At 43.9% G+C, this 15,659-nt stretch overlaps 2 protein-coding genes across 4 annotated transcripts in view; one reads left to right on the top strand and one right to left on the bottom strand.

The window, feature by feature from the left end:
* The window catches only part of LOC115176274 (type 2 phosphatidylinositol 4,5-bisphosphate 4-phosphatase), a 31,711-nt gene extending 27,551 nt beyond the window's left edge, over positions 1-4,160 (bottom strand). Inside the window, exon 1 of one of the 2 annotated variants that reach the window (XM_029736198.1) lies at positions 3,543-4,160. In XM_029736198.1, the coding sequence (XP_029592058.1) occupies positions 3,543-3,651 (109 nt within the window). In that variant the 5' untranslated portion in view covers positions 3,652-4,160. The remainder of the gene's footprint in view (positions 1-3,542) is intronic. The other variant, XM_029736199.1, reaches the window with a different exon arrangement.
* Positions 4,161-4,691: 531 nt separating this feature from the next.
* otud6b (OTU deubiquitinase 6B) lies at positions 4,692-13,339 on the top strand. Of its 2 annotated transcripts, none has more exons than XM_029736195.1 (8): positions 4,692-4,962; positions 7,815-7,999; positions 10,750-10,854; positions 11,059-11,206; positions 11,433-11,597; positions 12,199-12,260; positions 12,503-12,609; positions 13,128-13,339. In XM_029736195.1, the coding sequence occupies exons 1-8, from the start codon at positions 4,887-4,889 to the stop codon at positions 13,222-13,224; spliced, it is 945 nt and encodes a 314-aa protein (XP_029592055.1). In that variant the 5' UTR covers positions 4,692-4,886; the 3' UTR covers positions 13,225-13,339. The 2 variants fall into 2 exon arrangements, with proteins under 2 accessions (XP_029592055.1, XP_029592057.1); XM_029736197.1 differs by having other exon boundaries at positions 4,693-4,962; positions 7,815-7,969.
* The last annotated feature ends 2,320 nt before the right edge of the window (positions 13,340-15,659 follow it).

The raw sequence follows: 15,659 nt of genomic DNA, 5'->3' as shown, positions 1-15,659 counted from the left end.
TTCTGTTAGTCACTCTGACCTCCAGGGGGACCCCATTGATTCTGTTAGTCACTCTGACCTCCAGGGGGACCCCATTGATTCTGTTAGTCACTCTGACCTCCAGGGGGACCCCATTGATTCTGTTAGTCACTCTGACCTACAGGGGGACCCCATTGATTCTGTTAGTCACTCTGACCTCCAGGGGGACCCCATTGATTCTGTTAGTCACTCTGACCTACAGGGGGACCCCATTGATTCTGTTAGTCACTCTGACCTCCAGGGGGACCCCATTGATTCTGTTAGTCACTCTGACCTCCAGGGGGACCCCATTGATTCTGTTAGTCACTCTGACCTACAGGGGGACCCCATTGATTCTGTTAGTCACTCTGACCTCCAGGGGGACCCCATTGATTTTGTTAGCTACCCTGACCTCGAGGGGCACCCCACCTCCAGGGGGACCCCCAAAAAGCTAGAGCCAGCTCTGGGCCCATGCTCTGGTCAAAAGTAGTGCACCATACTGGGAAAAGGGTTCCATTTGGAATGTAGCCTCTGTGTTCTAACTCTGCACCATACTGGGAAAAGGGTTCCATTTGGAATGTAGCCTCTGTGTTCTAACTCTGCACCATAATGGGAAAAGGGTTCCATTTGGAATGTAGCCTCTGTGTTCTAACTCTGCACCATAATGGGAAAAGGGTTCCATTTGGAATGTAGCCTCTGTGTTCTAACTCTGCACCATACTGGGAAAAGGGTTCCATTTGGAATGTAGCCTCTGTGTTCTAACTCTGCACCATAATGGGAAAAGGGTTCCATTTGGAACGTACAGTGGGGGGAAAAAAGTATTTGATCCCCTGCTGATTTTGTACGTTTGCCCACTGACAAAGAAATGATCAGTCTATAATTTTAATGGTAGGTTTATTTGAACACTGAGAGACAGAATAACAACAAAAATCCAGAAAAACACATGCCAAAAATGTTATAAATTGATTTGCATTTTAATGAGGGAAATAAGTATTTGACCCCCTCTCAATCAGAAAGATTTCTGGCTCCCAGGTGTCTTTTATACAGGTAACGAGCTGAGATTAGGAGCACACTCTTAAAGGGAGTGCTCCTAACCGCAGCTTGTTACCTGTAAAAAAGACACCTGTCCACAGAAGCAATCAATCAATCAGATTCCAAAATCTCCACCATGGCCAAGACCAAAGAGCTCTCCAAGGATGTCAGGGACAAGATTGTAGACCTACACAAGGCTGGAATGGGCTACAAGACCATCGCCAAGCAGCTTGGTGAGAAGGTGACAACATTTGGTGCGATTATTCGCAAATGGAAGAAACACAAAAGAACTGTCAATCTCCCTCAGCCTGGGGCTCCATGCAAGATCTCACCTCGTGGAGTTGCAATGATCATGAGAACGGTGAGGAATCAGCCCAGAACTACACGGGAGGATCTTGTCAATGATCTCAAGGCAGCTGTGACCATAGTCACCAAGAAAACAATTGGTAACACACTACGCCGTGAAGGACTGAAATCCTGCAGCGCCCGCAAGGTCCCCCTGCTCAAGAAAGCACATATACATGCCCGTCTGAAGTTTGCCAATGAACATCTGAATGACTCAGAGGACAACTGGGTGAAAGTGTTGTGGTCAGATGAGACCAAAATGGAGCTCTTTGGCATCAACTCAACTCGCCGTCTTTGGAGGAGGAGGAATGCTGCCTATGACCCCAAGAACACCATCCCCACCGTCAAACATGGAGGTGGAAACATTATGCTTTGGGGTGTTTTTCTGCTAAGGGGACAGGACAACTTCACCGCATCAAAGGAACGATGGACGGGGCCATGTACCGTCAAATCTTGGGTGAGAACCTCCTTCCCTCAGCCAGGGCATTGAAAATGGGTCGTGGATGGGTATTCCAGCATGACAATGACCCAAAACACATGGCCAAGGCAACAAAGGAGTGGCTCAAGAAGAAGCACATTAAGGTCCTGGAGTGGCCTAGCCAGTCTCCAGACCTTAATCCCATTGAAAATCTGTGGAGGGAGCTGAAGGTTCGAGTTGCCAAACGTCAGCCTCAAAACCTTAATGACTTGGAGAAGATCTGCAAAGAGGAGTGGGACAAAATCCCTCCTGAGATGTGTGCAAACCTGGTGGCCAACTACAAGAAACGTCTGACCTCTGTGATTGCCAACAAGGGTTTTGCCACCAAGTACTAAGTCATGTTTTGCAGAGGGGTCAAATACTAATTTCCCTCATTAAAATGCAAATCAATTTATAACATTTTTGACATGTGTTTTTCTGGATTTTTGTTGTTGTTATTCTGTCTCTCACTGTTCAAATAAACCTACCATTAAAATTATAGACTGATCATTTCTTTGTCAGTGGGCAAACGTACAAAATCAGCAGGGGATCAAATACTTTTTTCCCTCACTGTAGTCTCTGTGTTCTAACTCTGCACCATAATGGGAAAAGGGTTCCATTTGGAATGTAGTCTGTGTTCTAACTGAGATCAGGCCAGCTCAGTTGAAAAGCGTGTCTTGACAAAGACGTGTGGTTTATTCTAGGTTAGTAAGCTCTCCAGTCATTTCAATGAGGAATATGCTGATTTCACAACGGGGCTGTGTATATTTTCATCTGAATATCACTGTGAAAAACAGGGGGAACGACGGCCCTAAGCATTCCGATCACTCACAAGGGCCCTGTGTGTTTAACTATACATATGAAATACACTACATGGAGGAATTATGTTTCCAGAAAACACATAGTGAAGGGATCATCAACATGCACAACTGGGCCTGTATGTCATTAAGGGATATTATGGGATAGTAAAACCAACCTATAGATGTATTTCATGGATGTTTATGATCCAGTCAAATGAAAGAGGTGAATAATACATATGTTACAGTGGAGGCCTGTAGGAGGCGCTATAGGAGGATGGGCTCATTGTAATGTCTAGAATGGAATTAGATGGAAAGGTATTAAACCATCAACCATATGCAAACCACGTGTTTTGACTCATTTCCTTCAATATCATTCCAGCCATTAGAATGATCCCGTCCTCCTATAGCGCCTCCCACTGATGGTAATAAAAATACTCATTCATAGCCTAGTGGCCTGTTCAGTTTGCATGGGCCTAATGTCTTATGGACTCAACAACCACACAACAACAACAAAAAAACAACGTTGAGAGGGGAGTTTTTTTTTTTTCAGGATTTGTGAGTTATACTTGTATCCTCTGATTGATAATGTCCTTGCTCATCTCAAGTAATGGCTGACAGCATCACATATCCTTTTAAGAAGACGTATAAACAGTATTACCCAGAAACACAGATCGTGATGCGAGTCATTTCTGCAGAATACTGAATGACAACTGGAAAATATTCGGCTAGGCCTTCTACTGCAAGCTCAACCTTTCTGATTTCTGACTGATGTCCTTCTCTTGTCTTGATGTCCTTCTCTTCTCTTGTTACAATTTAACGCACTACGCAAAAAAATATATAATGCTCAACACGATACTCCCCCAAAATGATTCAGCATTCACGGGGGGAGTCATAGCCTGGAGTCGGTTTACCTCTCGGACTCGTGTCCTGCAGGTAGGAAGGCGGTCCCGACGGCGTGACATTCCCGGAGTTCGGTGCTGAGAGCAGCGGGGACCGTTCATCCATGCCTTCGTCGGCCATGGCGGCAGCAGTTCACCCAAAGCAGACGACTAAACAAGGAGTAGAAGGACAGCCGATGCGGCGGAGCCTCTCCTCTGGCCAGTGTTTCCTCTGGAGGGGGGCGGCCAGCAGATCGGTGGTAGCCTGCTGCTCCAGAGAGGGCAGTTCCTCAGAGGTGGAGCTACAGACACCGAAACGGGACCGGGTGGGAGGGTTATGAGCGACTGAATGCAGAGAGAGAGCCAGACACCCCAACCCAACCCAACCCAACCCGTTCCCCCCAGGCACAGTGCCGGCATGCCATTTAGTAGGCCTGCAAACTACACTTAATCATCATTTTAATTCTTTAAGATACAGTTTACATCCTCCAAAATGAGAGATTTGAGGAATAAAATAGTACTAGGCCCTAGGGGCTACTGTAGACAGGCTATATTATATTGTATTATATGTTTAAAAGATTAAACAAAACTATTCATGAATATTTCATATTATATTCTGATGTTGGTGGTGGATGAGGTGTTTCCGCGTAAAACCGATTTGGGTGTCTAGAAAAAAAAGCACTATATAAATCCAATCAATGAATCATCTATTCTGTTTTATTCTATTCAGATCTATGTTTAACAATGTTACTCTGAATGATATAGGTGTGTTTTCTAAAACAAAAGCAAAAGAGAATATATTCTTGAAGATCTGCTACTTCTATCATTTTCACCGCAGTTACCAATAATAGATTATATCATATCGATCATATCTCTACTAGCCATAAAGAATTATTCATTCAAATCATTCTGTGATTGATGTTGAAGACAGTATTTTTTTTTAGACGTATTTGTTATTTTAATTAAGCTTCACTGACGTTTTGCTCATTGCCAATCCCATATAATCGGATATAATCGATCTTTGAGAAACCAACGTTTTAAAGATTCCTGAAAAATAAATGATATCAAACTTAAAAGTTGAACGTGAAACAGCGATTTTGGACGTCAAAAAAAGAAAAACGTCTTTATTCGACTAGAAGCTCCTAACCAATCAACTCAGGAAACTGTTGCGACGTGATGAACAAAAACATCGCGATACTTCAGGAGCCGGAAGTATGGTGCTCAACACGTTTCAAATGTAATGGATGGTCAGCTGACGTAAACTTGTATCTGATATCAATAATGTTCCAATTCTACATAACAGCAAAACCATAACGTTGAATTGCATATATATATATATATATATATGTTACAGTATTTATAAAATAAAATACAGTCATGGAAGAGGTAACGATAGACACAGCCGAGGAGATGTTAGCCAAGCAACATCGCAAGGAGAAGAAGGACCTGCAAGGTTGGTAGCTACATGTAGTGTTATGATTTACAATGATGTCTTTGCTAGCTAGCCACATTTACAATTACTGTTTTAATCATTAGCGATTTAACATGTACTGGTAATCAGGCTGTAGCATCCTGACTGGGATAGATATGACATGCCTGTCTGTTATTCTAGCTAGCTAATAATAACAGGTCTAACTTGTTAACAATCAAAACAGCAATTTAGTTTAGCCAAAGAAACTTGTATCTGTGGTTAGCTAGCTAGCTAATTGTTATGACCGTATGACTACTGGAGGCTATTGTTATGACTGTATGACTACTGGAGGCTGATGTTATGACTGTATGACTACTGGAGGCTGATGTTATGACTGTATGACTACTGGAGACTGTTGTTATGACCGTATGACTACTGGAGGCTGATGTTATGACTACTGGAGGCTGTTGTTATGGCCGTATGACTACTGGAGGCTATTGTTATGACCGTATGACTACTGGAGGCTATTGTTATGACTACTGGAGGCTATTGTTATGGCTGTATGACTACTGGAGGCTGATGTTATGACTACTGGAGGCTGTTGTTATGGCCGTATGACTACTGGAGGCTATTGTTATGACTACTGGAGGCTATTGTTATGACCGTATGACTACTGGAGACTGATGTTATGGCTGTATGACTACTGGAGGCTATTGTTATGACTGTATGACTACTGGAGACTGTTGTTATGACCGTATGACTACTGGAGGCTGATGTTATGGCTGTATGACTACTGGAGGCTATTGTTATGACTACTGGAGGCTATTGTTATGACTACTGGAGGCTGTTGTTATGACTGTATGACTACTGGAGGCTATTGTTATGACTGTATGACTACTGGAGGCTGATGTTATGACTGTATGACTACTGGAGGCTGATGTTATGACTGTATGACTACTGGAGGCTGATGTTATGGCTGTATGACTACTGGAGGCTATTGTTATGACTGTATGACTACTGGAGGCTATTGTTATGACTGTATGACTACTGGAGGCTGATGTTATGGCTGTATGACTACTGGAGGCTTATTGTTATGGCTGTATGACTACTGGAGGCTATTGTTATGACTGTATGACTACTGGAGACTGTTGTTATGACTGTATGACTACTGGAGGCTGATGTTATGGCTGTATGACTACTGGAGGCTATTGTTATGACTGTATGACTACTGGAGGCTATTGTTATGACTGTATGACTACTGGAGGCTGATGTTATGACTGTATGACTACTGGAGGCTATTGTTATGACTGTATGACTACTGGAGGCTATTGTTATGACTGTATGACTACTGGAGGCTATTGTTATGACTGTATGACTACTGGAGGCTGATGTTATGACTGTATGACTACTGGAGGCTGATGTTATGGCTGTATGACTACTGGAGGCTATTGTTATGACTGTATGACTACTGGAGGCTATTGTTATGACTGTATGACTACTGGAGGCTATTGTTATGACTGCTGTAGGCTATTGTTATGGCTGTATGACTACTGGAGGCTGATGTTATGACTACTGGAGGCTGTTGTTATGGCCGTATGACTACTGGAGGCTATTGTTATGACCGTATGACTACTGGAGGCTATTGTTATGACTACTGGAGGCTATTGTTATGGCTGTATGACTACTGGAGGCTGATGTTATGACTACTGGAGGCTGTTGTTATGGCCGTATGACTACTGGAGGCTATTGTTATGACTACTGGAGGCTATTGTTATGACCGTATGACTACTGGAGACTGATGTTATGGCTGTATGACTACTGGAGGCTATTGTTATGACTGTATGACTACTGGAGACTGTTGTTATGACCGTATGACTACTGGAGGCTGATGTTATGGCTGTATGACTACTGGAGGCTATTGTTATGACTACTGGAGGCTATTGTTATGACTACTGGAGGCTGTTGTTATGACTGTATGACTACTGGAGGCTATTGTTATGACTGTATGACTACTGGAGGCTGATGTTATGACTGTATGACTACTGGAGGCTGATGTTATGACTGTATGACTACTGGAGGCTGATGTTATGGCTGTATGACTACTGGAGGCTATTGTTATGACTGTATGACTACTGGAGGCTATTGTTATGACTGTATGACTACTGGAGGCTGATGTTATGGCTGTATGACTACTGGAGGCTTATTGTTATGGCTGTATGACTACTGGAGGCTATTGTTATGACTGTATGACTACTGGAGACTGTTGTTATGACTGTATGACTACTGGAGGCTGATGTTATGGCTGTATGACTACTGGAGGCTATTGTTATGACTGTATGACTACTGGAGGCTATTGTTATGACTGTATGACTACTGGAGGCTGATGTTATGACTGTATGACTACTGGAGGCTATTGTTATGACTGTATGACTACTGGAGGCTATTGTTATGACTGTATGACTACTGGAGGCTATTGTTATGACTGTATGACTACTGGAGGCTGATGTTATGACTGTATGACTACTGGAGGCTGATGTTATGACTGTATGACTACTGGAGGCTGATGTTATGACTGTATGACTACTGGAGGCTATTGTTATGACTGTATGACTACTGGAGGCTATTGTTATGACTGTATGACTACTGGAGGCTATTGTTATGACTGTATGACTACTGGAGGCTATTGTTATGACTGTATGACTACTGGAGACTGTTGTTATGACTGTATGACTACTGGAGGCTGATGTTATGGCTGTATGACTACTGGAGGCTATTGTTATGGCCGTATGACTACTGTAGAATATTGTTATTACTACTGTAGAATATTGTTATTACTACTGTAGAATATTGTGATATGTGAGAAGCGGACATAAACCACTCATAAATGTTTTCAGCTAAAATCCAGAGCATGAAAAATGCTGTCCCCAAAAATGCCAAGAAGAGACGTAAACAGCTGACGGAGGATATTACCAAGCTGGAGGCTGAGCTGAGCCAGAAACACAACGAGGAACTCCGACAACTACACTCATCAGGAGGAGGAGACAACACGGTATCTGTTGTGTACATATCAGCCGTACTGGTGACCAATAACATCTGTTGTCTACATATCAGCCGTACTGGTGACCAATAACATCTGTTGTCTACATATCAGCCGTACTGGTGACCAATAACATCTGTTGTCTACATATCAGCCGTACTGGTGACCAATAACATATGTTGTCTACATATCAGCCGTACTGATGACCAATAACATATGTTGTCTACATATCAGCCGTACTGATGACCAATAACATCTGTTGTCTACATATCAGCCATACTGGTGACCAATAACATATGTTGTCTACATATCAGCCATACTGGTGACCAATAACATCTGTTGTCTACATATCAGCCATACTGGTGACCAATAACATCTGTTGTCTACATATCAGCCGTACTGATGACCAATAACATCTGTTGTCTACATATCAGCCATACTGGTGACCAATAACATCTGTTGTCTACATATCAGCCATACTGGTGACCAATAACATCTGTTGTCTACATATCAGCCATACTGGTGACCAATAACATCTGTTGTCTAGTTATCAGCCATACTGATGACCAATAACATCTGTTGTCTAGTTATCAGTGGTTATATACGTTAGTAGTAGGCCTACTTGGTAACCCCAAAGGTCACTGGTTTGAAATCCCAGAGCCGACAGCGTGAATAATCTCACCACCTGTGCTCACATGAATGTTTTGATGATTGTACTTAAGCTCATTCAGAGCTAGGTGAAAAAGCTTTCCAGTTTCCTGTCCCTTCTGCTTGGAATGAGCTTCAAAAGTTCTTGAAATGACTGGAGCTCGTTCCTTTAAGTTAGTTTAAAGCTAGGTTAAACACTATGATGGAAAATGAAGTGTGGGGGGGGGGGAGGGAGGGGGCTGTCAATGTTTTGGCTCCTAGTTGCACCACACTTTCCCAAACCAACTTTCTGTTCAATGTTTTCTGCTATTTTGGCCAGGTATCTCTTGGAAAAGAGATTGTTCATCTCAATGAGACTAACCTGGTCAAATGAAAATAGTAAGAAACTTGAGCAAGACATTTAACCCCAATTGCTCCAGGGGCGCTTGATAATGGTGACCCTGGCTGTGACCCAAGGTTATTATAGTAAACACAAAAACTGAAAACAAAACTATTCATGAAGAAACTATTTAGTAAACTGAAATAAAATAATTAACAAATCCCTTTTGAAAACTACAACTATACTGAAAATATATCTTTGACTCAAACTAAATAAAATAAAAATCATCATGAATTAAGTTACATTTTAGTTTTTCATCTAAACTTTGGGTAAAATTCTGATGGGGTTTCAAAGGTGTTTTCAATTTTTTGGGGGGAGTTTTCAAGCTACTTAATCTGGTGAGTAAATAATTATGCCTCCAGTAGATGGCGATGTTTGATACTGGTCTAGCTTGTGCATCACCATCACTACAGGGGAAATCAGCTAAGTAGCAAAATTTTTCTTACATATGCTACTCAAGTTAAAAAAACATTGGATTGGTGTAAACATGTATGAGAGCGTTTCCTTATACCATATTTTTTTGGGGCACCGGTCTTGGCACTATTCCTTTTAAAATCGAAGTCACATTGAGATTGACATTATAAACCGAACCTAACCTATCACCTAAGCCATCACCTGATGTAATACCAAAGACTATCTGTATACTGACAAGAGACGGGACTCTATACTCTAATAATGGGAATAAATGTCCGCAAAGGCAGAAAGCAGGCGGGAGGAGGCGGGAGCAGGCTGAAACATTCTAGCCAATGAGAGGGCAGATTTGCATGTGAACAACAGGCACAAGTCTGATCAAATGTTTTTTTTTTCTCTCAAAGATGCCACGTGCGTCCGCTTATTTCAGTACATTCGTTACAACCTAAACATGATCAAACTTATATTCAATCAAATAAACCTCACGTAGCAAATTATCAATTCAATTTTATGTTGATCAAATTCATCACTCTCCCATTGACCTACATTCAAAAAATCTCCAGTTCCATTGGTTTAACGCTGTATTTTCGCTCGGACATAATTTTTGGAGGGGTCAAATCTCTCGCTTCAGCTCTTCCTCTCTGGTATTACTGCCCCCCATTTGCAAGACATTCCAAAAAAAACTATTTCCAATAAAAAGCGAATAGAAATAAAAACTCATATAATAACACAACACTATAATAACCTTTCTGTGACCCCGCTCCCTGATAACCTTTCTGTGACCCCGCTCCCTGATAACCTTTCTGTGACCCCGCTCCCTGATAACCTTTCTGTGACCCCGCTCCCTGATAACCTTTCTGTGACCCCGCTCCCTGATAACCTTTCTGTGACCCCGCTCCCTGATAACCTTTCTGTGACCCCACTCCCTCCCTGATAACCTTTCTGTGACCCCACTCCCTCCCTGATAACCTTTCTGTGACCCCACTCCCTCCCTGATAACCTTGCTGTGACCCCACTCCCTCCCTGATAACCTTGCTGTGACCCCACTCCCTCCCTGATAACCTTGCTGTGACCCCACTCCCTGATAACCTTGCTGTGACCCCACTCCCTCTCTGATAACCTTGCTGTGACCCCACACCCTCAGGGAGTTGGGATATGTAAGAAACACATTTCCTTTTTATAACCTATTTGTGTCTGTGTGTGAATATCATGTTATTTTTTTACCTATGCTATTTTATTTCATGGAATCATTATTGTTATCACCGTCCACAATCTTTAATTGTAAATAATCACACAGATAAATAACTTGGTATGTTTTAATAACAGAAATATATTTATACCTCCTTCTCTTAAGGTGGAAGAGGTTGTGAATGGAGTAGAGTCCCTGGCTTTGGAAGGAGAAGAGGAGCAGAAAGATGCCAAACAAGGTGGAGGTCCATCCAAGGCACAGAAGAGACGGGTGAGCTGTAATGCATTGTGTCAGTCACTGTAATACCTTAATGTATTACCCTTCAATGAGCCCTAAACTCCTGCTGTTTTTGGTTGTTCTAATCCTCTCATTTACCAGTTGCAATAACATGAGATTGATGTAATCCTTTATTTAGTTTCGCATTGGAGTTCAAGTCTCATGTGTGTCCTCCCTGTGCTCTCTGAACCCTCCCAGGATAAGAAGGCAGCCGCGGAGAAGGAGAGAGAACGTCGCATAGCGGAGGCAGAGGTGGAGAACCTGTCTGGGCTGAGACACCAGGAGGGACTGAAGTTGTCCCAGAAACTAGTAGAACGCCAGCTGCAGATCAGGGAGATTTCCTCAGGTACCTCACCCGCAGCAGGGTGGGTAAGACCTGCAGGGGGGGGGGGGGGGCTAGCGGGTGGCCTAGCGGTTAGAGAATCAGGCCAGCAAATGGAGGGTTGCCGGGTTGGAATGAGCAAGGCACTTTCTTAGGGACATGTGTATCTCAGAGGGAAGTTGGATTGTGAGCATAAGGACTCCAATTTCATTCCCTGCAAGTTAATGTAAAGTAAACTGTCTTCCCTCAGATGGCCACTGTATGTACCGTGCTGTGGAGGATCAGTTAGGGCAGCATGGCTTAGGTCTGACCCTGAAGGACCTCCGGGCCAAAACCGCTCAGCACATGAGGAGCCACGCTGACGACTTCCTTCCCTTCATCACTAACACCAACACAGGGGACATGTACACGGCTGGTGAGGACGAGCTGAACTCTTCACTTCGGGGGGACGGTTTAGTTAAGACATTAAAACGGTGGTTTCCCCAGAGACAGATTAAGCCTTGTCGAGTACTAAAAAGCATGATCAGTGACGAGAACTTTTTTTATTGAAATGGCTTTTCAATCCAGGACTAAACTGAATCGGTGTCTAGAAAACCGTCTCTAGGTTTTATGTTGTTGTTGTTTTGAATGAGTGATTCCTCACTAAATTAGAACAGAAAAATAATGCTTTGGATTTTCATGAAATGTAATCCGTTAAAAGCATTCTTTTGGAGGAAGGATTGTTTTTCACATTTGTATCTTAAAACATAATTGAGAAATAATGAATTGAAGTTGTAATATTTGGGGCATTATGACCTTACCCAGACCATAATGTTTCATCTATAGATGCTACAAAACAACAGTTGTTTATGAAGCTTTACCACTTCCTCTGTAATATGATTCGGATTGTGGTCCGCTCTGCAGTGTCACTCCAGTGTGTGATCACTACCTCTGTGTGTGTGTGTGCGTGTGTGCGTGTGTGCGTGCGTGCGTGCGTGCGTGTCTGTGTCTGTGTCTGTGTGTGTGTTTTTTTCCAGATGAGTTTGACAAGTATTGCAGTGACGTGGCAGACACAGCCGCCTGGGGTGGACAACTGGAGGTATCGTCAACTTTATTTCAACTTTAGGAAAGTTCATCCGTTCAATCACTTGATCAGGGAATTTATTTTATCAAAGGACCCAACAGAGCACCTTGTGTCATAACGGTTTTATAATAATTTATAAATTACCTAGAAACTGGAAATTAACATTTACAAACGACTTATAGTTAGCGTACCTTAGTGTAAAATGGGGTCAGATGTACTCTGTGATTCATGTGTGCTGTTAATTTGTTTCCTAACAGCTGAGAGCTCTGACACAGATCCTTCAACGGCCAATAGAAGTGCTCCAAGCCGATTCCCCAGCTATAATGATTGGAGAGGAATTTAACAAGTCACCCATCACCCTTATGTAAGGACCATATCAGTTAACCTCTATACTGTTAGCATCCTATCAGTTAACCTTCTGTTAGCACCATATCAGTTAACCTTCTGTTAGCACCATATCAGTTAACCTTCTGTTAGCACCATATCAGTTAACCTCTATACTGTTAGCATCCTATCAGTTAACCTCTATACTGTTAGCACCATGTCAGTTAACCTTCTGTTAGCACCATGTCAGTTAACCTCTATACTGTTAGCACCATGTCAGTTAACCTCAATACTGTTAGCACCATGTCAGTTAACCTCTATACTGTTAGCACCATGTCAGTTAACCTCTATACTGTTAGCACCATGTCAGTTAACCTCCATTCCTCCCCTTACATCCTTAGCTCAGTTTATCAAGTCATTTGAGTGGTTACATTTCTTCAGCCCCATTCACGAATCAGCCTTATAGTAAACTAAGTGACGGGGGCTGCCGTTTGGCAGAAAAACAAATTATTCAAATGATGGATTGTGCCGTTTTTAATTGTTGCGATTGTGTTTCAGTTACATGCGTCATGCGTACGGACTGGGAGAACACTACAACTCAGTGGAACGTATGAAAGACCCTGCTACTCAAGAGGAGACCCGAGACTCTCTTTGAGTTCCGTTATAATGAATGATAAAGTCAACTATACTGAATGAAAATATAAACACAACATGTAAAGTGTCATGTTTCATGAGCTGAAATAAAAGACCCCAGAAATGTTCCATACGCACAAAAATCTTATTTCTCTCAATTTTTATATACACATTTGTTTACATCCCTGTTAGTGAGCATTTCTCCTTTCCCGAGATAATCCATCCACCTGACACGTGTGGCATATCAAGAAGCTGATTAAACAGCATGGTCATTACACAGGTGCACCTTGTGCTGGGGACAATAAAAGGCCACTAAAATGTGCAGTTTTGTCACAAAACACAGATGTCATAATTTTTTAGGGAGGCGTGCAATTATCATGCTGATTGCAGGAATGTCCACCAGAGCCGTTGCCAGAAAAGTGAATGTTAATTTCTCTACCATAAGCCGCCTCCAATGTCGTTTTAGAGAATTTGGAAGTACATCCAACCGGCCTCACAACCGTCAAACCACGTGTATGGCGTTGTGTGGGGCGAGCGGTTTGCTGATGTCAATGTTGTGAACAGAGTGCCCCATGGTGGTAGTGGCGTTATGGTATGGGCCCCATGGTGGTAGTGGCGTTATGGTATGGGCCCCATGGTGGAGGTGGGGTTATGGTATGGGCCCCATGGTGGTAGTGGCGTTATGGTATGGGCCCCATGGTGGAGGTGGGGTTATGGTATGGGCCCCATGGTGGAGGTGGGGTTATGGTATGGGCCCCATGGTGGAGGTGGGGTTATGGTATGGGCCCCATGGTGGAGGTGGGGTTATGGTATGGGCCCCATGGTGGTAGTGGCGTTATGGTATGGGCCCCATGGTGGTAGTGGCGTTATGGTATGGGCCCCATGGTGGTAGTGGCGTTATGGTATGGGCCCCATGGTGGTAGTGGCGTTATGGTATGGGCCCCATGGTGGTAGTGGCGTTATGGTATGGGCCCCATGGTGGTAGTGGCGTTATGGTATGGGCCCCATGGTGGAGGTGGCGTTATGGTATGGGCCCCATGGTGGTAGTGGCGTTATGGTATGGGCCCCATGGTGGAGGTGGCGTTATGGTATGGGCCCCATGGTGGAGGTGGCGTTAGGGTATGGGCCCCATGGTGGTAGTGGCGTTATGGTATGGGCCCCATGGTGGAGGTGGCGTTATGGTATGGGCCCCATGGTGGAGGTGGGGTTATGGTATGGGCCCCATGGTGGAGGTGGCGTTATGGTATGGGCCCCATGGTGGAGGTGGGGTTATGGTATGGGCCCCATGGTGGCGGTGGGGTTATGGTATGGGCCCCATGGTGGAGGTGGGGTTATGGTATGGGCCCCATGGTGGAGGTGGCGTTATGGTATGGGCCCCATGGTGGCGGTGGGGTTATGGTATGGGCCCCATGGTGGAGGTGGGGTTATGGTATGGGCCCCATGGTGGTAGTGGCGTTATGGTATGGGCCCCATGGTGGCGGTGGGGTTATGGTATGGGCCCCATGGTGGAGGTGGGGTTATGGTATGGGCCCCATGGTGGAGGTGGCGTTATGGTATGGGCCCCATGGTGGAGGTGGCGTTATGGTATGGGCCCCATGGTGGAGGTGGCGTTATGGTATGGGCCCCATGGTGGAGGTGGCGTTATGGTATGGGCCCCATGGTGGAGGTGGGGTTATGGTATGGGCCCCATGGTGGAGGTGGCGTTATGGTATGGGCCCCATGGTGGAGGTGGGGTTATGGTATGGGGCCCATGGTGGAGGTGGGGTTATGGTATGGGCCCCATGGTGGAGGTGGCGTTATGGTATTGGCCCCATGGTGGAGGTGGCGTTATGGTATGGGCCCCATGGTGGAGGTGGCGTTATGGTATGGGCCCCATGGTGGAGGTGGGGTTATGGTATGGGCCCCATGGTGGAGGTGGGGTTATGGTATGGGCAGGCATAAGCTACGGACAACGAAAACAATTTCATTTTATCGATGGCGATTTGAATGCACAAAAATACCGTGACGAGATCCTGAGGCCCATTCTTTAAAAGTTATCTGTGGCCAACAGATGCATATCTGTATTCCTAGAAATGTGAAATCCATAGATTAGGCCCTAATGAATTTATTTTAATTGACTGATTTCCTCATATGAACTGTAACGCCGTAAAATCAATGACATTGTTGCACGTTGCGTTTATATTTTTGTTCAGTATATATGGTGTTATTAGATTTACAGTTTACTGTCTAAATAAAGTGCTTGCCATCCATGGAATTTGATGGGAGAGGAGAGAGAGGCAGAGAGACTGAAAATAATTCCACCTAACTATGTGGCGACAGAGAGTAGTTTGCCATCACAGTGAGCTGAGGAGGAATTGGAAGTAACTTTATACACCCTTCAGTGCTTGTGAATACTCCTGAAATCACCATGGAAATGTTAACTATTAAATATTGCTTTTGGTGGTGATGTGCTGTTAT

The sequence above is a fragment of the Salmo trutta genome, chromosome 36 (genome assembly GCF_901001165.1).
Source record: "Salmo trutta chromosome 36, fSalTru1.1, whole genome shotgun sequence".
Lineage (NCBI taxonomy): Eukaryota > Metazoa > Chordata > Actinopteri > Salmoniformes > Salmonidae > Salmo > Salmo trutta.
Note: the sequence above shows the minus strand (reverse complement) of the source record. Positions and strands in the feature narration are given on the sequence as shown.

Excerpts from the sequence above, each read along its gene's own strand:
- otud6b (XM_029736195.1), top strand. The coding sequence starts at position 4,887 with ATGGAAGAGGTAACGATAGACACAGCCGAGGAGATGTTAGCCAAGCAA. Across the intron at positions 10,855-11,058 it reads CCAAGGCACAGAAGAGACGG|GATAAGAAGGCAGCCGCGGA; the intron begins GTGAGCTGTAAT and ends GAACCCTCCCAG. Across the intron at positions 12,261-12,502 it reads CCTGGGGTGGACAACTGGAG|CTGAGAGCTCTGACACAGAT; the intron begins GTATCGTCAACT and ends GTTTCCTAACAG.